The sequence below is a fragment of the Mirounga leonina genome, unplaced genomic scaffold (assembly GCF_011800145.1).
Source record: "Mirounga leonina isolate KUSES-001 unplaced genomic scaffold, KU_Mleo_1.0 Mir_224, whole genome shotgun sequence".
In the NCBI taxonomy this organism is placed as follows: Eukaryota; Metazoa; Chordata; class Mammalia; order Carnivora; family Phocidae; genus Mirounga; species Mirounga leonina.
This window is the reverse complement of record NW_023270615.1, coordinates 21,299,030-21,321,585: the sequence shown is the minus strand read 5'-3', so window position 1 is coordinate 21,321,585 and position 22,556 is coordinate 21,299,030. Positions and strand designations below refer to the sequence as shown.

Genomic DNA, 22,556 nt, shown 5'->3' with positions numbered 1-22,556 from the left:
GTTTCCTCTTAAAGTTCAGTTCACCAGACCTTTTGAAAGCCCTTACCAGGCTTGTGGTAGGCACCAAGGGTACAGAGATGTGAAGAAACCATCCCTCTGACATTAATCTCCATTTTGAATCGGAGAGAGAAGATGGACAAATAACAAGTGTTGAAATCACAGTAGAAGAGAGAGATATGTACCAGGCAGGAGGAGTTTGTTTCGTACCCCACAAAAACTAGTGTGATTAATTCTGTTTGTGTAGCTAAGAGAATAGATAGAGGAGGAAGTTGGGAAGAATGACTAGTAGTTTACCCAGTCTAAGTGTGGGAAATGTACGCAGGCACAGCGAAGGCCAGTTGGCAAAAAGGAAAATAGTTTGCTCAGAAAACTAAGAAGTACTCCATACAGCCAAAGCATACAATGTGTCTTAGGTGCCAGATTTTGGAGGGTACTGTTTGTGTGCGATGCTGAGCAATTTCAGATAAACGACAGTAGAAAATGTAATGAACACCCTTGTACTTATCACCCAGTTTCATTATCAACGTTTTCCTACTCTTGTCTCCTCTGTCTGTTTTCCCCCACCCATTTTTTTTTATAAAAGCAAAGTTCAGAAACTCATTATTTCACCCATAAGTACCCGCTGAAAAATTTAAACTGCACAGTGGAGACCACAGCATGGTTTTAAAGAATTTTTATTATTATTTTAGAACAAGTGTGAGTGAGGGGGGGAGAGCAGAAGGGAGGAAGAGGAAGAGAATCTGAAGTGGACCCTGCGCTGAGCGGAGAGCTTGATGCGGGACTCAATCTCACGATCCCAAGATCATGATACAAGCTGAAACCAAGGGTCTGATGCTTAACTGACTGAGCCACCCACGTGCCCCAAGACCATACCAGGGCATTAAAGAAGGGATCAGGACAGAGGTTTGCAGCTCATCAAGGGGAGCACATAATTGTAGGGAGGACCAGGGTTGGGGCCAAGTAGGCAAGAAAGTGTCTTCAGTGCAGCAGATGATTTGGAACTATGCATATTTATTAAACTGAATTAAGTTTCTGGCCTCTTCCTGTATGCTTGGTGTGTGTTCATCTCATGGGCCATCTGTAGGTATACATAGTTCATATCCCTGCTTCTCCAGAAAAACAAGCTCTTTCCCCCACTTTTCCGTTTTCTAACAGCATGCTTAGAAATTCATTAGAATTTTTTTTTTTTTTTAATTTCCAATCCTGCTCTTTTGTTTGGGCAATAAACATGAAATTTTAGTGATAAATTGATTGCTCTGTCTTGGGCTGTTAGACATGGACATGCTAATGGGCTGACTTGCAATTATGTGGGGTTTTTTTTTTTGGTTCAGTTAGCCACTGTATATGTACATCATTAGTTGTTTGTTTTTTTATTTTTTTTTTTTTTAGATTTTATTTATTTGAGAGAGAGACAGAGAGCACAAGTGGGGAGGAGAGGGAGAAGCAGGCTGCCCACAGAGCAGGGAGCCCGATGCGGGACTCAATCCCAGGACCCTGGGATCATGACCTGAGCCGAAGGCAGACGCCCAAGCAACTGAGCCACCCAGGTGCCCACATCCTTAGTTTTTGGTGTAGTGTTCAATGATTCAGTAGTTGCATAGAACACCCAGTGCTCATCACAACACGTGCCCTCCTTAATACCCATTACCCGGCTACCCCATCCCCCCACCCCCCTCCCCTCGAAACCGTCGGATTATTTCCTGGAGTCCATAGTTTCTCATGGTTAGTCTCCCTCTCTGACTTTTCCCCCTTCAGTTTTCCCTCCCTTCCCCTGTGGTCCTCCATGCTATTCCTTATGTTCCACATCTGAGTGAAACCATATGATAATTGTCTTTCTCTGCTTGACTTATTTCATTAGAATGTTTTTAAATGACAGTTTGTATTTAATGCTTCAAATTATTCTCTTTGGGGGCCAGTAAAAGAAATGGAGCATTTAGAAAGGAAAAATTGCAAGTCATTGGGGGACCATGATGTAAATTTGAACTTTGTTGCTACTTTCCTCTGCAGGGCCTGCTGTCTTTTCTGAGTGCCCCCCTCATAGGCGCTCTGTCTGATGTGTGGGGGAGGAAACCCTTTCTCCTTGGCACCGTGTTCTTCACCTGCTTCCCAATTCCACTGATGAGGATCAGCCCTTGGTGAGTGGCTTGGCCCTGTACCATCATGACTGCCTGTTTTGGGTCACATGTGAATAATACATCTGCAAAGCATTTCTTAACCATTTCAGAGCAGTCGATACCTGTATTTTTATTTGATATCTTTTGGTAATACTGAAAGCCAGTTTGGGTTCTAAGATGTTTAAAGATGTCGCTAAGGGCAGCTGTTGTTGCCATCAGGTCACTTAAAGGATTGGGTCCTGGGAGGGGGCTGACGGTCCCTGTACGCACCCCTGCGGCTCAGCTGACTGCAGGTGTGTTGTCATCTCACTGCTCTAGGGTACCAGAGGAACATAGTTTACACCAAAAGACTTTTGAGTACATGGTAGTTAGACCAAGAGCCTGTTCTATCTAAATCATGATATGAATTTGAATTTGATCTTATCTTTTCATGATAAATAGGGAGAGAATATTTAACATATAACCAAGTACCAGAGATGGTTTGGAATTTGCACCTGATCTGTACCTTAGTTGTTTTTCTTGGTTCCAGAAGATGGTATGTGGCCAAAATTTCTGTTGCTGAGATGCTCGTCCTAAGGTGTGAAGAACACACCTTAAAATGGAAGGTTTTTTTGTGTGTGTCTATGTTTTTATACATTAATATTTCTTTTTTGGCTCATGTGAAAATGTCATCATTTGATTATCTGATAATTTTATGTCAATATTTGTTACATTGTAAATATGTTGGTTACCCATAGTGGATCATTTTATTTTCTACCAGATGATGAAGTTTTATCAAATACTTTTTGGTATTGACTCTTTCCAAGAACAAGTCATGCTTTTCCAATAAATGAGGGCTTTTTTTTTAATGTCCTCTCAATATTTTAAAATATTTTTTCTTTAGATTTTGAAATGATTTTGCCTCTTCCCTTCCAGTTTTCATGCTGTTGCTTTTGCACTGCTAAGTAAAAGTGATAATGGACTTAACATCTCATGTATATAAAGGGAATGTTGTGATTTTTCATCATTCGAGTGTTAAGGTAGCTTTTGCATTGAAAAATATTATGTTACAAGGGGCACCTGGGTGGCTCAGTCGTTAAGCGTCTGCCTTCGGCTCAGGTCATGATCTCAGGGTCCTGGGATCGAGCCCCGCATTGGGCTCCCTGTTCTGCGAGAGCCTGCTTCTCCCTCTCCCACTCCCCCTATTTGTGTTCCCTCTCTCGCTGTGTCTGTCAAATAAATAAATTAAATCTTAAAAAAAAGAAAAATATGTTACTATGAAGAATTATATTAATAGATTTTCTAATAGTGAAATATCCTTATGTCCTAGGATAAGCCCTACTTTTTGTTCTGGGGAATTTTGTTTGGTAGTATCTTAACTAGATTTTTTTTTTTTTAAGCACCTGTGCATATGATTGAAGTTTTAGTTTTAAATACATTAATATTTTTTGTTGTGATTTCTGCTTTTGTGTAGCTCTTTTATTTATTTTTAAGATTTTACATATTTGAGATGAGCGTGAGCACATGTGCACACAAGGGCCAGGGGAAGGGCAGAGGGAGAGGAGAGTTAGACTCCCCTGAGCAGGGGGCCCCACATGGGGCTCAGTCCCAGGACCCTGGGATCATGATCTGAGCCGAAGGCAGACACTTAACCAGCTAAGCCACCCAGGCGCCCCTGTAGCTCTTTTAAAGGTACTTGCTGTATGTGTCTTTTTCTTAGCTAAAGCTAAGAAATTTTAAGTTTTTCTCTTCTGTTGGCTGCCTTTAAAACTATATCTTTACTTAATCCCCTTATTCTTTCATTTTTTTCAACTGCATGTACTGACACCCTTTAAGCAATTACAGACTTGGTGTGTTTCTTCTTCCCCATCTTGATTATCATTTTATTAGTTGTCCGTTCTATCTTTAAATATACAATACATGTATTTGTTCTTAAATTTATTTCTTGGTTTATAATCTTTACATGATAATCTTTGGGTCTGGTTATAAAAGTGTATGTACACTACCTCTCTCCCAGGTAATTAAAATAATCTCTTTATAGGTGGTACTTTGCGATGATTTCTGTGTCTGGAGTCTTCTCGGTCACGTTCTCTGTGATATTTGCCTATGTAGCTGATGTCACTCAAGAACACGAGCGAAGTACTGCTTATGGATGGGTAAGATTATAGTTTATGTTTTTTAACCAGAGAAGTAATTAGGGTTCTATTTAAAAATGTACTGGAAAGCAAGATTTAAAATAAATTACAAATACTGACTTACATAAGAGAAAATCTAAAGCAATTGAAATCAGAAAAGGAGATCTATGAAGTTTAAAATAGTAAGATGGAAATTACTAGTAATGTATCCTCTGGTTTTAGGGTGAGTTGTCAGCTGCAAAAGTGTTTCAAAAGTGTTGATTTGGTTCATATTGGCTTATCTCTTGAGGAACCATAAACAGTAAACAGGTGCTAAGCACAGAAGTCCCTGTGCACCTCGTTCATATTGGAGGTGCTGCACCTCAGCCCTGTTAATCCACTGTTACTGTATTGCTGGTTGTGTATCTCAGGCACTTATTTGGGACATGGTACTGTAGAAGAAGGACTACATTTATTTGGCAATTAATTTTTGAGTGCATAACAAAAGTTATAGGAGACCTTGTTTTGGATAATTGAGTATTAGAAAATCTAATTTTCTGAGGTGTAATTATGGCTTTGTGGTTCTGTTGGGGAAGAAAGACTCACAGGATGGCAGGCTGAAGCCCTTGAGGTGTGTCATGACTAAAGTTGTTTTGGGGGGCGGGACAATGCCATGTGAGCAATCTGTGGGTATGTGTCCAGTGCATGAAATTGCTGAGTCATGTGGGTGTTTTTGAGGGGGGAAATTTTCCCTTCTTCCCTTCTAGGTTCTTTGGCTACCCTAATAATAATTAAATTGACATAGATTAACAGGAGGGAAACATTTAATTTTGTACAGAGCTCCACAAAGACCTGAGAGAGCCAAGGGCATTTGGACAGTTGAAGCTTATATGCCATCCTTAGCATTAAGGAAAAAGGGGGTAGAGGTCTGGGACTTCAGAGGGGACGAAAGCCATTCACAGGAAGATGAGAAGAGCAAATGTTTGGTAAATAAATGTTTGCCATGCCATGCAAATAAATCTTTCTGATAGAAAGTTATCTCTGGCGATAGCTCTCTTCCTGATACAGGCCCCCATCGAAATTCTTTTAGGCTCTGAAAGAGAGGCAAAAAATCTTACCCTGAGTGTGCTGGGTCTTAATTGCCTTCAACCAAAACAGTCTACGTGCAAAGGGGTATAGTTGGGGTGCTGCATTCTCCCCTTCAGCATGCACTGTGCTCTTCTTTCAACTTCCCTGTGTTGGAAAATGTTTACAGTGAGAAAAGGTGGAAGAAGAAAACTGGCTGGGTTGTTGAACAGGTTGGAGGAGGACTGAAGGCCAGAAACCCAGGTTACTTCTCTCCTTTCCCAAGCCTTTCTCTTCCCTGTAAATCCTACATCCTGGAAGACAGGAAGGAGTCATAACTGCACAAAGATCAGTTGTTGCTGTTCCATAAAACACAACAGCAGCTTTCACTTTGTTGACTTTAGACATTAGTTTAAAAACAACTTCTTCAACATTACTTCCCCTCTACCTACTACCTGCTTTCCCCTCCCATTCATCTTCCCTGCTACCCTGAATGTCTCTCATAGCACATCCTAAGACTGTCTCCATCTGCCGTCCCCACAATGCCGTGGAAGAGGACACAGGGAGGGGCTCTAGGAAGCCTTCAAAGGAGGCAGGGGTGTGCAGGGTGGCTCATAACAGTCAGCCAGAAGCTTCACTTACCACATTTGTGCAGCTTTTCTGTACATGATGGGAAATACCCATGGAGATATTAATTCCCCTCCAGTTTAAAAACAATCTGTGTTCTTTGCTTTCAGCGAAAACAAACAAACAAACAAAAACCACTCACAAAGCTGTGGCCTAGCATTAATGCTTTCAGGACAGGGTTCAGAGAAAGAGCATGACTTAGGCACCCTTGCTAGCACACTTCATCTGTAAGATGGCGGTGACGCTTAGGGTGTTCATCGGGCTGCCGAGAGGAATGCGAGAGAGGAGAGCTGGCTGTGCGGTCGGCCAGCGGGTAAGGTGCCTGGACTTGGTCACAGGAGTCAGGGTGTTGGCCCGTGACCTTTACGTGTGCCCTAACTCGTCAGATGTGAAGATGACAGAACTAAAAAAAAAAAGGAAAGGAAAAAAGCTTGCAGGCTGCTGCGTATCTTAGAGATAAAGGAGGATTTATGGCCAGTTATTTACGAGATTGTCAATCAAGTCTAGCTGGGGTTTTAGAGCCGTTAAAGAATGTATAAAGTATGTACACCTTCCTTCCTTAATGAAACTCCTCCACTACACCAAGAAGGTGGCAGTTCTTTCAGGGCTGCAGCAAGGAATAGTCCTATTAACTGAGTTAATGTTCACTGAGAGATTGTGGTGGTGAAGTCAACCTTTAGATTTATTTACCAGAGCCATGCTGAGCGTGAGGTGAATTAGGGATTTAGATAAATACTAAGATAATACTTGCAAACTAAGCAACAGTGCGGCTCTGAGTTTTAAGTTACTGCATTTTATATAGAAGTTCATGGGGTCACAGATCCCAGAAACTCAGTCATCCAGCAAGTATTGAGCCTCGGCTGTTGGAGAGGAACAAAACTGATCGGATGGAACAATTTAGGGAACTGCGGCTGCTCTCCACCCTTTCTGATACTTGAAACTTGGCAACTAGCTTTTTACTTTTATTTCCATATTCCACATGATTAAATTGGCTCTCAGAATATTCACTGTTATTACATAGAGGTTTTCACACTAAATTCTGTTTCTCACTATGAAATACATCTCTATGTTTATTTTTCGCATATTTGAAGAAACTGATCTCTCAAGTGCTCTACCTGGTTCGGTGTCCCACTTAGGGAGGAAAAAAATATAGGTGCACGGCAGCAGAGGGGTTGATGGCAGGAGGGAGTCCTGAGCGCTGAGGGACCTAACGAATCAGGGCTGCATTAGGAGGACTGGTAGGCCTGCCCCTCTGTGTCTAAGAACATCTGCCCTGCTGTCTAAGTCATTTTATGGGGCTTTCAGCTCTTCAGATACATAGACTCTGAAGTCCTAAACTCATTTCTTTTTCTTTTTTTTTTTAAGATTTATTTTATTTTAGAGAGAGAGAGGACGAGAGGGGGAGAGGGGGAGAGAGAGAGAAGCAGACTCCCGTCTGAGCAAGGAGCCCCACGCAGGGCTCGATACCACCACCCTGAGATCATGACCTGAGCTGAAATCAAGAGTCAGACACTTAACCGACTGAGCCATCCAGGTGCCCCCTAAACTCATTTCTTAACCTCTGTTTTGAAAGCTTAAAAGAAAAATTCTCATCAAGATTTCTGCCTATGCCAATTTCAGGTTTTCTCTGTAGCAGTTTACAAATAAATTATGGAAATACTAGAAAACAGAGCACTTCTTTCTCAGAGCAGTGTTGCAGGGTACATCACATGGATGGGAAAGATGAATTAAAAAGTTTGCCATGGTTTGGAGTGCATGCATTACTTATTAATGAGCATTAATCTCACTACATCCAAAGTAGCTACTGTATCCCTTCCAAAATTTTCTGAGGGGGAGCTTAGTAGAATGCAGTCATTTTCCATTCAAAACTCATGTATCAAATGTATTCTTATATATTAAATCATTGTTCTGGAATAATAAATTTAATTCCATCGTTTGTAATGACTGAATCTTGAGTTATTGAAAAGTTTTTATTTTATAAAATGTCCATTTGGCTAGAAGACAATTAACGATGGTAGATTTAGAAATGCCATTTTGACAAATAATGAAATAAATTCTTTAAACTCGAGTGATTATTAGATCCTTTAGACTTGGAATGCTGTGGGATTATAAAAACCAGTTTCAGCTGAAATTAAGCAGCTGTAAGTCTAACTGTACGTTTTGGTGGGAAAGATGATTTTCGAGATTAGAAAATGGCTTCTCATTTTTGCTTATCATATGAACTTGAGTTATTTAACTTTTCTATTGCTGTTTATTTGTACATTGAGTAGTAATCTTGTTTACATGCAGAAATGTGGTGAAGATTAAGGAAATGAAAAACTTACTAATGAATGACTTATTGACCCATTTTGTGCAGAAATGAGGTGGTTAGGCGCTGGAGGACCCTGTGGCAGTGCTCCCATAGCTGCCTGCATGTCACTGCCATTTATAATGTGACTTATGTGACTGCCTTGATCTTTTCAAATAATATGGAAAAACCTGAAGGGCAGGAGCTCTGTCTTCTTTTTCATCAGGTACAGAGTGGGTACTTAGTAAATACTGAACCAAGACATTCCTGTTCCCCAAGTTGGAATTCTCTATGCCTCCTTTTCTCCCCCAGACAGTTGTTATTGGACTTTTGGCTTCTATAGTATTTTTAGTATAATACTAAGATCAGGTATATTGTATTTTCACATTCGTTTGCGGGTGCTGGGTGAAGGAAGAATGTCATTGGCTAACCAGGTGTTGTCATAATTTTGAGCACAGGTAATGATTTCAGTGGTTTCTTTTAAAACCCATTGGAAGTTTAGATAACCAGTTTATAAGTCTATTTTTGGCATTCAATCTGGTTATAATTTGGAGACTGTCCATTTAAGCTTCTGAACATTCAGATTACATTCCAAGACAAAGGAGGCGCTCTACATTAGGAAAACCATGTGAAGAGGCTCCACATGGATTCAGGTGCAAATGTGTCTCTGGTATAGAATGGAGGTGGGGAGTGACAGAAAGTAACAGCCCAGGGATCTCAAGGTAAAAAGCTTCAACGGTCTCTCAACAGATCTTTGTTGTTGTTGTTACAGCTTTTTCTCTAAGAATATCAGGGATTTTTTTTTTTCCCTTCTCTGTGCTAATGCAATGGTCACCAATAATAAAATGGTAAAACTGTGCATGTTTTTAGACTATGAAATCAACACAGTCCCTGAGTAATTTTTAGGTTTTACCATTAGCCCTGCAGACATTGTTTTTTCATGCCTTTCTCCCCACATCCCTGTTTTCCAATTAAAGAAGACTAAAGTGTGTATGTTTTATTCATGGGGAAGTTTTTCTCAATTTTTATTTCTAATAAGATATTTTTTTACTCTTGTAGCTTTTCAGGATATCTGCAGTTAGTTCATAGTTTGGGAACAAGTCCTTAAAAGGAAATGACTTTCTCTTTCATTCTTAAAATGTATGTGCAACACGTTCCTTTTGTTTTCTTTAAAGCCAGGGAGGGATGGCTATAGGTACATATCTGTGGGACCCTGCGTAAGAAGCAGGAACATAGGTGTGCACCTGCGGCAGGTGGGGTGAGTGAGTGTGCGCTTTCTGCATGTGCGTGTGGTAGAGGATGGGACCCAGGGTGAGAGAGTGCTTTTCCACAGGTCTCAGCCACCTTTGCAGCCAGTCTGGTCAGCAGCCCAGCCATTGGAGCATACCTTTCAGCCAGTTATGGAGACCGCCTTGTTGTGCTGGTGGCCACAGTGGTGGCTTTTCTGGACATCTGCTTCATCTTATTGGCTGTTCCAGAATCTCTGCCAGAGAAAATGAGACCGCTTTCCTGGGGAGCTAAGATTTCTTGGAAACAAGCAGACCCTTTTGCGGTAAATATCCATTTCTTTCTCCAGTAAAAATAAAAAAAAAAATTTGCACATAAGACCTGAAGGTGTTTGTGCACCAAGGAATATATAGAATTTATATTTCTTTCCTTTTTTCATTTTTTTTATTAGGGAGGAAGAGAGGGATGGGCAGAGGGAAAGTGAGAGAATCTTACGTGTTCCATGCCCAGCGTGGAGCTCAACTTGGGGCTCAATCTCATGAGTCAGACACTTAACCGACACCAGGCACCCCTAGAATTTATTTTTAAGTCAAGTGTGTGGTAGGTATCCTAAGGAAGGAGAGAAAAAAGGTCCACTTAATCCCTGATGAGGGTGTAGGAAGGAAGTTGTTTTTTTCTTATTGCATGGTTTTTTGGGGTTTTTTTGTAAACAAAACGAAGGTGGCCGCTTGAATTGTTCATTTTATTCACTTAAATTCAGAAAAGATGAATAGATTCGGTCTGACTAGTTATTTTCTAGTTTGTTAATATATATCCACTTTGACCAGAGGCTTTGAACTTGTATTTTCCAAGTTGAATGGATTCTTTGTTTCCTGTAACTTTTTAAAATTTTTGGCATTTAAAAATTTTTTTTGGAAGGATTCTATTAAGAAAAAGTACTGAGAAGAAGAATCTTATCCCTCCCCTTTTCCCACTTTATCTGACTTGAAATTGTTCTTGAAGAAAATACGTGCAGAAAAAAATAACCAGAGATTTGATTGCTGTTTTTAAACACCCAAGTTTACTTTTTTAGGAAAAATGTGTAAAAGAAAAATAACTCATCAAATTCTTTTCTAAAAAGGTCCCTCAGGTCATGACCTGCGGACCCTGCTCGTTTTGTTTGTGCCATGATGTCAGACATTGAGAAGGAGGTACTTAGAGAATGGACCCGGGCGCCCGTCAGGCCTCCCATTTTCTTGTCATGTAGTGATCAAGTTATGTGTGGAAACTCCCGACTGCTGCCGTGTACTCTTTCAGGCCTACTGCAGGGATTACAGTAAATTAACTAGTCTCGTGTCTGGTGTGCAGCCAGTCCCCATAGACATGAGCTGCTTTTGCTGTTCACACATGAAGGTTACAATTACGGTGACCCTAGAATGCACTGAAGCACTCTCCAGTCCTTAGAAAACCACACACTTCTTGGTCTTCTCAGCAATTCTGTGTAAAAAGGGATGTAAGAAGGACTTTCAGACAAAGTTGTAACATTCAAAAGTTACTGGTCAGAGAATCTTGTCACTGACCCCATGACGAGCATACTTCTTTCTCTACCAGTTTTACAGGCAAATTGAATATTATTAACATCTTAAAGAATATAGTAAATTTATATATTGTAAAAACCCTGAACTGTTTATGGATTTAAAAGGGTTACATTATGAATGAGAGAGATGAGATTTTCTTAAAAGGTTCTGGAACAATGTTTTTTCAGGGTCTGTTCATAGGATGTGAACCAGTATGGTTAACAAAGATGAGCAAGTATTTGTGGGGGAAACTTGTTTTGGTTTTAAGCTGTAATACTTTAAACATAGAGGACTTGTAACCATAGAGTTAATGTTTACCTGCTTTTGTAATCCCTTCAACTTTTATAATTCACCTTAACAGAACAAAACAATGAAGCCAATATCCTGGAATATCAGTGACTTTAGTGTTGCCTGCTTTTTACATGTTTCTTTCTGCTTATTCCTAGTCACTGAAGAAAGTTGGAAAAGATTCTACCGTCTTATTAATTTGCATCACTGTGTTTCTTTCATACCTTCCTGAAGCTGGACAGTATTCAAGTTTTTTTCTCTATCTCAGACAGGTGGGTAATGTGTGCCTAGTAGGTTTAGAACATGAAGAAAACCAAAGGTTAGGATCTTTTAAAAAGTATTGTGGGGAAAACGGTATATAGAGAAAAAAAATGTGTGGAGTTGCTTCTAGTTATAGTAAGTATAGGCACTGATGTATAATTAGCAGTCGGGGGACCTATAATATGATGTTATATTAAAATATTGTAAAATGTTTAATCTGGGAAAAATTTCCTTGAGAATTAGCATAAACAAAGTTTATCATAATGTTTTAAATCTTCATTAAATTTCAGAGAGAGGTCAGGTTTGTTTGATGTGACCTGACCTGGGACATCTTCAGTAGGCCATATAACTCAATGCTGCCGTAGACTTCAAGGGGGCTCACAAGCAATAATCATAGCAGTTGACTTAAGGCAATTTAAGAACAAGCTCCCTTTCCAACTGTTGTTTCAGTTCTCTGGGATTGCAGAGACACAAGGTGCCTTCCATAGCAATCCTGCCCTGGTCTTTTACTGATTTCCCTGTAAGTCCTTCTAGGGGCTTACTCCACGTGGCAGAGCAGGCCTCCTCCTAAGATAAATTCCTCTATTTCTGGAGATATCTTTAGTTGAAACTTGTTAAATTCACCAATCTCACAGTTTTCCTGAAAGTGTGAGACTACTATTTTATATGGTGACATATAAGTAAAACTGTTTTTCAACCAGTCCTTTTTCCGTTTTGCTCATTTGGGGTGGGCAGATGCTGGAGATTTAGTGGGAAGACTGGTGAGGTAGCATGTTTAATGTAGAAAATTATATGTGCATTTGTAATTATGCATTAAATTAATTGTACATTTAATGTAGGAAAAATGGGAAAGCTTAGGGAAGTGAAAAATCCTCTCATTCCTTCAGAAAAAACAACTACGGATATTTTCTTTTTCTACCTTTTCCTATACATATTGCTTATGTCACTACCACCAGCACTTAACAGTAAATCAGAATCATTTTCTGTTGTTTTATATTTGTGCTTTTAAGAGCAGTTCACACCCACACATTTGAGTTAAAATTGCATTTGGTATTTGTAAATCATATATCTGATAAGGAACTTGTATCAAGTATTAACTTTTGTAAGTGAAGAATAAAAAGACAACCGAACTGAAAAAATTCAGAAAAAGATTGAATAGATACCCGTCCAAGGAAGCACATGAAAAGATGCTTAACATTAGCCATCAAGGAAATGCAAATCAAAACGAGATACTTCTTCACACCTGCTAAATAAGATGGCTGTAATCAAAGACAGACAGAGTTATGGAGAAATGCAAACTCTCACACATGGCTGGTGGGAATGTAAAATGGGGTGGAAGAGAGTTCGGCAGTCCCTCAAGGTGTTCAAACTAGGGTTTCCAGCAAATCTATTCCTACGTAAATAGCCAAGAGAAATGAAAACACATTGTCTATGTAGAAACTTTTTTTTTTTTTAAAGATTTTATTTATTTATTTGACAGAGAGAGAGACAGAGAGGGAACACAAGCAGGGGGAGTGGGAGAGGGAGAAGCAGGCTCCCCGCGGAGCAGGGAGTCCGATGCGGGGCTCGATCCCGGGACTCTGGGATCATGACCTGAGCCGAAGGCAGACGCCTAACGACTGAGCCACCCAGGCGCCCCTATGTAGAAACTTATACAAATATTTATAATAGCCAAAAAGTAGAAGCAGCTGATGAAATGTATTGACAAATGATCTGTATGGCAGGATGTTACTGTTTGGCAATAAAAAGCAGTAAAGTGCTGGTACCTGCTGCAGCATGGACAGCCTTTCAAAACATGCTAAATGAAAGAATCCAGGACCATATATTGTTTGATTCCATTTATATGAAAGGCTCAGAAAAAACACAGGCAGAGACAGGGAAGTGTATCACTGGCTGAACAGAGGAACAGGCTGGAGGAGTGGGACTCCTGATGGGGTACCATGTTTCTTTGAGGAGCGATGACATTTTCTACAATTGACTGTGGTGATGGTTGCCCAACTCTGTGAATATTCTCAAACCACCGAATTGTATACTTCTAATGGGTGAATTGTAGGATACCCAAGTTCTTTCTTGATAAAGCTGCTTTAAATATGTATATGTTTATGTTTATATTTATATTTACAAATACAGGCTGAAAAATAAGGCTACTTCTCAGGTTCCAGTTTTTTTTAGTTGGGTTTCATTAGCAAGTAATAGGCTTATTTGTCAGCATCACTGACTTGGGAACCTGAGATTCTAGCTCTTTTATTAGCTAGTTGTAGGGGTGCCTGGGTGGTTCAGTCGTTAAGCGTCTGCCTTCGGCTCAGGTGGGATCGAGCCCCGCATCGGGCTGCCACTCACCCTGCTTGTGCTCTCTCTCGCTGTGTCTCTCTCTCTCTCTCAAATAAATAAAATCTTAAAAAAAAAAAAGATTATTAGCTAGTTGTGTGACTGGAAGCAAGACACTCATTTATTAAATGAATAGAATGCATACAATAATGTTTAAGTCCTTTTCCTGATTTTTATAGGATTTCAATAGAGGGCAAAAATATTTGACTTTTTAAAAACTTGATATTTAAAACCTAAAGTTTTAGGCCTTTCAGAGCTTCTGTTAAGGTTGAGAGGCTTAGAAATTATTGCCAGCTCACTTTAATTGCTTCTAGAATCACCATGGAAGCTTTTTAAAATATGCCTGTGCCTGGGCCCAGAGAGTCTGATTTAATTAGTCTCAAGTGGGTTACAGCATTTCATTGCTTACCCCCCTCCCTTTCTGTGTTGCCCACATGATTTTAATGTGCAGCCAAGGTTGACAGCCATTGACTTGGCTAATGAGCAGATTCTCTTGGTAGTACCAAAAGTCAGATCATTTTCTTCATGTTCTCTCTAGTGTTTGGTGATGTTGTATTTGTCTCTTGGTGGGTTGGAGATGGGGATTATTTTTTATAGTATCTATAAAGCGTTTTCTTTCCATTTCCACAGGTCATAGGTTTTGGATCTGTTAAGATTGCGGCATTCATAGCTATGGTAGGAATTCTGTCTATTGTGGCTCAGGTGAGTGTCATTTCATCCATTTTTTTCTTTATCATTTTTATTTGGAAATAACTAGATTTACAGTAACTGCAAAGAAATAAATGTTCATAGGGAACCCTGGCACCCCTCTGTCAGTACTCCCCTCCTCCCCTGCCATGGTAACATCTCTTATATCTGTGGTACAATATCAGACCCAGTAAACAGGCATGGATACAGTCTACAGAAGCATCTTTTTTTTTTTTTTTTTTTTGAGAGAGAGAGAGGCAGCCCGGGGTGGGGGGTGGGGTGGGCAGAGGCAGAGAGAATCTCTAACAGACTCCACACTGAGCTCAGAGCCCAACACAGGGCTCGATCTCACGACACCAGTCATGACTTGAGCCAAAATCAACAGCTGGATTCTCAACTGACTGAGCCACCCAGGCACCCCAGAACTTCTGCATCATTTTTAATAGAATGTTGAGATTGTAATTTAGGAGGAATTTAATACAGCTTTTCAGTACTTTTTAGGATACCTGTTACCTCTACTGGTCATTTCAGCAAATAACAATTTGCTTTTACAACCACCAATAGTCTAACTCCATATACTGCAAAATAAGCTTAAAATAAAGAAGCACTCTCCTGGTTAATGAGGAAAGTTTAGTTAGCAGTGGGAAACAGAAATGAAATCAGCAACTGTTCCCAACCCTGCTATCCCCAGGACTGAAGAGATGTGGTAATGAGTGCATTAGAATATATGAAATGAGTAAACATTAAACATTTCCCCACCTATTATAAATAGAAGACCACAAAAGGCAGGGTATATGACCTTTAAATGAACTCACTGACATGCCTGGGTGCACTCACAGTATCACATGGGACTGCCTAGAGGCTACTCCCTCAGACGGCTTCATGCTGCTTTATAGCATGGGGCCCAGCAGAGTGCTCTTCAAGGAGAAACAAGAAGGCTCTGAAACGGTTTTGCCCGAACGTTAGAACTGACAAGGCTCAAAGGACTGCATCAAGGCAAAAAAGCCTTTTATTTTTTCTTACCGAACTTTTTAGTGAATGTAAAGTATGTTGAACTTTCAAGTTGCTCATGATTTTGGTTTGCATTTATAGCAACTCTGGTTAGTCAGTTAGCCAGAACTCATCTTTTATCCTCTGCCTTTACAGACTGTATATCTGTTAAAGTCAAATTCATATTAGTCCAACTTTCTGACACCGGTAACTTCCAGCAGAATCCCACATAGTCTGTAAATGTTCAACAGGGGTTTGCTCTTCCCTGGTGGTTAAGTGATTGGCATTTCTCCAAAGCGTCTGCGTCATGTGCTTCTCAATCATGATAATGGGTGAACAGCTATGACGACCTTTGGAAAGTGCTAGCAAAGCATTAGATAAACAGGCTTTGGAGAGGGCTCTGAAGGCCCTGAGCCCCAGGTTAGCCTTGGAACCCCCACAGCTCGACTCGAAAGCTCCGTCAGTATTGCGTGGCTTCCCCACTCTCAGGCCAGGCTGTGTACCCATAGAGGCCCCTGGTCATTGTAAATGGGCTCCCCTCATCAAGCTTGCATCGAATCTGTGCACTCACATGGTTTCTCAAGATTATCTCCTTTGTTTTTACAGACCGTCTTTCTTACCATCTTGATGAGATCATTAGGGAATAAGAATACTGTCCTCCTAGGCTTGGGCTTCCAGATGTTCCAGTTAGCCTGGTATGGTTTTGGATCTCAGGCCTGGTAAGCCTCTCCTTTGAATCCTCATAAAGTAATAGACGGAAGCATCTTTTAGAACTTGAGTTGGTTGAATGTGATGTGAAGGAAGGATTATTTTGCTGGTTTGGTGTACTCAGTATTTCAAAAAGGATGTTCAGACTTAATGTGGGGAAGGATGGAGTTGGTAAGTACTTTCAGATTTTTGTTAAATTGCCTTTGCCTCATCGGTGAAGTTCTTATTTAATTGGATGTGTGTGCGTCCTCCAACGCCTCAAGAAAGTTTTATGTCTGCTTTTTAAACACATTTGTCAATTTTTATTTTTTATTTATTTTTTTTTTTAAAGATTTTATTTATTTATTTGAGAGAGAGAATGAGATAGAGAGCATGAGAGGGGGGAGGGTCAGAGAGAGAAGCAGACTCCCTGCTGAGCAGGGAGCCCGACATGGGACTCGATCCCGGGACTCCAGGATCATGACCTGAGCTGAAGACAGTCGCTTAACCAACTGAGCCACCCAGGCGCCCACATTTGTCAATTTTTAGTGACCTCACATAGTCCACAAGAAGAAAAAATGACTGGTTATGATGGGGTTCACTGCCATAATCAGCTGAGTGACTTTGGGTAGTGACCTAACCTTTGTAACATAAAGCATCTGAGTTAGACAAACACAGAGATCTCCAAAACCATGTGTGCCCTGAGGCAGTTATTACTGCTAGCACATTAGATGCCCACAAACAGGAAGGAAGTTCAAAATAAGCCCTGAGGAGTTAAGAGGAAATACATGTGCCTGCTTACCAAATACCAGATTTTCTATCTCTGTTTTACATACGAGAATTGATCCTCACTTTACACATGCTTAGAGGAGCTAGAAATGTGGTCAGTGGTTCAATGGTTGATTCTTCTTGTTCTTGAAGATTCCGGTCCTGTGAACTTTGGTTCAATAGCTGATTCGGTCAGACCTGTGCTATGTTTCAAAGATTTTGTTGACATGCAGGGGTTTTTCTTTTCAGTAAGGACGTGCACATTAGCCTCCCCAAGGAAAGTCTGGCCAAACAGGTTTTCAGCCTGATTAGGGCCTCACTTTGCTCACACTCTAGTTTCTTTTGTAGTGACCCTGAACTTCAGGTCTCTGTTGTTTCCGTTGGTGGCACATGACACTTGCTTGAGGGGTGGCAAACTGAGCAGCCCGAGGGCAGTGTGAAGGTGAGAAACACAGAGAGAAAAGTGGAAAATCAGTGAGGAAGATGTGGTGTTTATAGAAACAAATCCTTTTGAACTTCATTGAGCTTATACATCTTAAAGATGGTAATGGGCAAACAAGGAGGAAGAACGGATTTCGAAGGAGGTAACATAAAATAATGAAATCTTCCCAGCTGTGAAGTAATCATTATTAACAGTATGATGTAGGACCTTCCAGGTTTAAAAAAAAAACAAAAACAAAAAACCATTTTTTAAAGAGGGAAAAATAAATACAACCTAACAGAAAGCTTTTTGTGATTCTGTCAGATTGTACTCTGAACGGTAAGCTCCTTAGGGCTGGCCTGCCACCTGACTGCAGTCGCTCTTGTCATTGCAGGATGATGTGGGCAGCAGGGACGGTGGCCGCCATGTCCAGCATCACATTTCCAGCAGTCAGCGCCCTTGTCTCTCGGAACGCGGAGTCAGATCAGCAAGGTGAGGTCACTGTCCCCTTCCTGTTTTCCTCCTTTAGCTAAGATATACTCCAGGTCATGGAGCAGGTGATAGCCATGTGGTCCCTTCTCAGCAATTACAGCTTTCTCTTTTCCCTCCTGCTTCTGGACTTTCAGAATACTAAGGATTAGAAATAGAACTATCCAAAATAAAAACAAAAAACAAAACCAAAACTATCCATTTTCTCTCTTCAGTTTTGAGTCTTTTACCACCAGAATCATTTTAACAGATGTATGTCAAATTAGGAAAGACTGGTTAGTAAAGCAATGAGTTCTTTATTTAATCACCATAATTACTGAAATTTCTTTAATTTGGAATCAAAGTCCATTAGCTTAAATTAGGAAATGATTTTTTGAGGGGATAAATAAGTAAATATGTATACTTTGGAAACAAAATGGAGACGACCATGTGGAGAATAGCGCTCTACCGTCTAGACTCATCATGAACCTCTGGCTTCTGTCAGGCAGTTCCCACTGCCAGAATTAATCCTTTCCTTCTCCATCTGTTAATGGCTCACCTAAAGTAGGCAGGAAGTAGTGAATTTTAGAAGGAAAATCTTTTAAATTCACTAGAGCCTTTTTAAAAGTTCTAACAAAAACTGGACTGGAAAAGATTAATTCATTGCACCTACTTTTCCACATCAGAAATTAGCCATCTTATTCATACCCATTTTTAAAGTGTCACTTGAAGACGACAGATTCTGTGTCACCCTGTTTCCCTTGGCTATGTGTCCTTGGGGAGGTGTTATGTCTGAAGAAGTGAGACAGCTGTGGGCACTGCCTTGACGTCTGACAGGCACCATCTGGCCTTTCATGACATGAATTCTCTTTGGCTCTTATTATGCTTGTATGTTCTAATACAGAGGTTTCTAAATGTCAGCGTACAACATTACTGGAACACATTAAGTTGAATCATATTTGAACAATTTTGACTTGTGGAAACATCCATTTTCATATGATTCAAGCTAATATTTTATCTGCCACGTTAGAAACCAGAGATATCTAGAAGTTGGTACTTCTGGGATTTTTCAGTGCAGGTCACCATGAGGAGCAGTGTCTGTGTGAATGTGCCGCGAGTACACAACTTTGGGACTGCTATGGACTCACACACAGGGCTCCAGGAGACAGGGCAGATTTTTCCTGTAAAAGGACCATTAGATGAGTAGAGGAGGAAAATCTCATTCCATAGAAAAGTGGAAACTGCCTATAAATGGAGAATATTAGAGTTTTTTTCATTTTTTATTCCCCATTTATAGGAAGGATCTAGCTGTTACGGGGGGGAATTCAGCCCCAAAAGAGATTTCACAAACATCACTGTCATTTCATCTCCTTATAGATCTTAGGGGGGAGAGTTAGGACATTAACAGGACATAGTAAAACCAGTAATATATTTGTGCACCGAATGGAACTATGATGGGCGAAGTCCCTAATCTACTTCCCTTAGCACAGACTACTCATACTTAGTCCAGCTGAGCAGTGGATCACAGTTTGTAGGAAAATACTGTTAAGTCCCTAATCTCGAGATGCTTTTCTGAGAAGACTGGCTCCCTTCTCTCTATTCTCATGTAGGAGTTGCCCAGGGGATCATAACTGGAATAAGAGGGCTGTGTAATGGCCTGGGACCAGCACTGTATGGCTTCATATTCTACATGTTCCATGTGGAACTGACTGAGTTGGAACCAGAATTGAATTCTGACAATGCTGCCCTGCAGGTAATTTGGTGATAAGTCTAGTTTTATAACAACCATATGTCTGATGAGAGCAGAATCTGAACTTAAATTTGGAGAATGTTCTTGTTCATGTGATGTTTCTATTGTATGTGCTATGTTCAGTGCTTCCTGGGATTGAGGAAGGATCAGTTCAGTGATGTAGTATCTTCTGCAAAAAGCTCTGTCTTAATTTTGTTCAGAGTCCATTTTTACCTACACAAGTACTCTGATCAGAATCCCGTCCTCTGGTGAAGCCCGGCAAAGGCCAAATAAAATGCGAAATGACCTAGATTCCTGCTAGAAATGGAGCTAGAGTGCTTTTTCTACTACATATTTCTTCAGTCGTTCCTTCAGTGTAAATTTCTGTATAAAATTGTCCTTAGTGTTCATGAACATAGTGCGAGGTCACAGGATGGGGACTGGAGACCCACAACTGCCACTTAAAAGCTGTTGAAAAGTGGTGCAAAGAACAATGATTAGTTGCCCTCTGTCATATTCCAAACACAGGCTCTATGGGAATTTGCCTTGATACTTAATGAAACATTCGCTTATGAGAAAATGATTTACTTTTTGATGGTCTGGGGGAGTCCAGGGCTAATTTTGGATTGAAGACTAACCGAATCCTTTGTCTCCATTTGTTTCCCATGCCCCTCAGGGAGCTGTCATCCCAGGCCCACCGTTTTTATTTGGGGCATGTATAGTTCTCATGTCTTTCCTGGTTGCCTTATTCATCCCTGAATACCGTAAAGGCAGTGGGCTTCAAAAACACAGCAACAGCATCAGCGGCAGCCTGACCAACACCCCAGAGCGGGCCAGTGATGAGGACATTGAGCCACTGCTGCAAGACAGCAGCATCTGGGAGCTCTCTTCCTTCGAGGAGTCTGGGAATCAGTGCACTGAGCTGTGAACTGGCAGAAAGGGGAATTCTGCCGATGCCTCCTCTGAGCGCCGTGGGAGCCACGCCACACGGAGACTTCATGGTGCTGGAAGGGAGATGCTAGTGGCACCCTTCAGGGCCAGGTTTGAGGAGTGACCCTCTCCATCCCTCCACGCCGCCCCCCCCACCCCGCTCCTATTCCTTTCCTTCTTTTTGTGGCCTATTAGAACAATATTCAAAGTACTTTCCTGCAAATTTTGCAACTCTCAAAGTCATCTGGAGTCCAAACTTTGAAACGCAAACAGAAAGATGGCTTTCCTTGAATAACTCTGGAGGAAGAGTGATAGCAGTTTTTCCATCTCCTTTTCAGTGGAAGGTGCAGGGTGGGAGTGGACTGCCATCTCTGACAAGATCTGAGGTAAAAAGTCCCTGCTTATTTTCTTCCTTCCTGTTTCTCTGATCTGTGCCCGCTTAGCCCACGGGTGTTCATGAGTGGCCGCCCCAAGAGTCACTCAGTATCAGGGATCTATTGCCTTTGTTCAAAGGTCTCTACTTCCTGTTCTTGGCTAGAATGAAATTCAGCAAATTAATGTACCTCTGGACATTAATAATCAGTGATAACCTTTATTTAGATAAAAGGAAAGTTTTCTTAAAATTTTAAATTATGAAGAACTGGCAACTCAGATCGCTGGACCTGGTGTTTTGGTCAGATCCCAGGTGATTTTACAGAAGAAAAATGCACATCAAGTATTCGAGTAGCAACACAGAATTTGAAGGGAGCTTCTAAGAAAGTTTTCAGTAATACAAATATTCCTAAGTGAGGATGAGAATTAGTGACTGGATACCAGTGGAGTTTATATCCAAGTTCAGACTCCTAGAACACATTATTACCATCTGCTCCTTGCTGCATCTTCTGTCTTCTCAGTTTTTCTCGTTCATCTCACTCCTGCCTTAACTGCTCTATTGTATGCATCGGTTTTTAGTCGGGTCTTTATTTCCATCTGTTTATCTGACTTTTGAATTTCATGGGAATATGCACATCAGATTGTTTTCTAAAATGTGGTTTAGGAAGCTCAGTTTCACAATAAGTGTCTTGCTAATTTTTCGAGATGTTCTATGGAAAGAAAACTTTACAGATTTATACGTATTTTCCTGCACCAATAAATCTACCATTAACTAGGCCCCACCCACCTTTAACAGAGCACTCCTCTGAAAGTTTTATAGGTATGAAATATATGTAGATATTTGTAAGGAGTTTTAAATTTTTTTTGATGGGGTGCTGTGTAAATCTTGTATTTAAAAATGTAATGAAGGTGTTGAAAGAAAAATATATATACAACTTTTATAAAAAGGATTGTGTACTGACTGAATACATTTAAAAGAAAATATATTTTGAAACCTGTTCTGCTATGAACAGAGATAACATATCTTTTTACTATGCTGTTGGTTTTTAAGTTAAGCTTCCTAATGCATAATAAATTTGCAATGGATACCTTTATGTCTTTTGTGTTTCTTTAAAGCAAATAGTACCATTGATCTTTTTGGGTTCTCTTGGGTGGGTATCAACTAAATTCTTAATCCTTAATTAAGCTAAGGCAAAAAAGAGGTATATTTTCAAAAATTTTGATTTTTAACACACTCCCTTCAAAAACGTATCGTAGCTTTTTCATCTAAAATAAAAAAACAGGGACACATATTTGTACACCCAGTTATTGGCATTCTTCACAATAGCCAAAAGGTGGAAGCAACCCGAGTGTCTGCTGTTGACTGAATGGATATAGGAAATACGGCATTTACATACAAGGAAATCCTCAGCCTAGGGAAGGAAGGAAATTCTGACTCACACCACAACATGGATGAGTTTTCAAGACATGATAAGTGAAGTAAGCCAGTCACAAAAGGACATACACAGTGTGGTTCCACTTTAGTCAAATTGAGACAGAAAGTAGAATAGTGGATGCCAGAACTAGGAAAGGGTAAGGGGGAATTACTGTTTAATGGGTAGAGTTTCAGTTTTGCAAATGGATGTGGTGAGGATGGTTCCATAAAAGTATGAATGTAC

General features: G+C 40.4%; 1 protein-coding gene across 4 annotated transcripts in view; it reads left to right on the top strand.

Annotated features, from left to right (window-relative positions):
- Window positions 1–21,986, top strand: part of MFSD14B (major facilitator superfamily domain containing 14B) — a 76,039-nt gene extending 54,053 nt beyond the window's left edge. For 2 of the 4 annotated variants that reach the window (XM_035029283.1, XM_035029284.1), the window contains exons 4-12: window positions 2,008–2,135; window positions 4,135–4,249; window positions 9,520–9,738; window positions 11,416–11,529; window positions 14,477–14,548; window positions 16,130–16,242; window positions 17,794–17,891; window positions 19,478–19,620; window positions 20,273–21,986. In XM_035029283.1, coding sequence (XP_034885174.1) covers window positions 2,008–2,135; window positions 4,135–4,249; window positions 9,520–9,738; window positions 11,416–11,529; window positions 14,477–14,548; window positions 16,130–16,242; window positions 17,794–17,891; window positions 19,478–19,620; window positions 20,273–20,524 — 1,254 coding nt within the window. In that variant the 3' untranslated portion in view covers window positions 20,525–21,986. Of the gene's footprint in view, window positions 1–2,007; window positions 2,136–2,575; window positions 2,692–4,134; window positions 4,250–8,255; window positions 9,491–9,519; window positions 9,739–11,415; window positions 11,530–14,476; window positions 14,549–16,129; window positions 16,243–17,793; window positions 17,892–19,477; window positions 19,621–20,272 lie in introns of those variants that run through there. The other 2 variants (XM_035029285.1, XM_035029286.1) reach the window with 2 other exon arrangements.
- The last annotated feature ends 570 nt before the right edge of the window (window positions 21,987–22,556 follow it).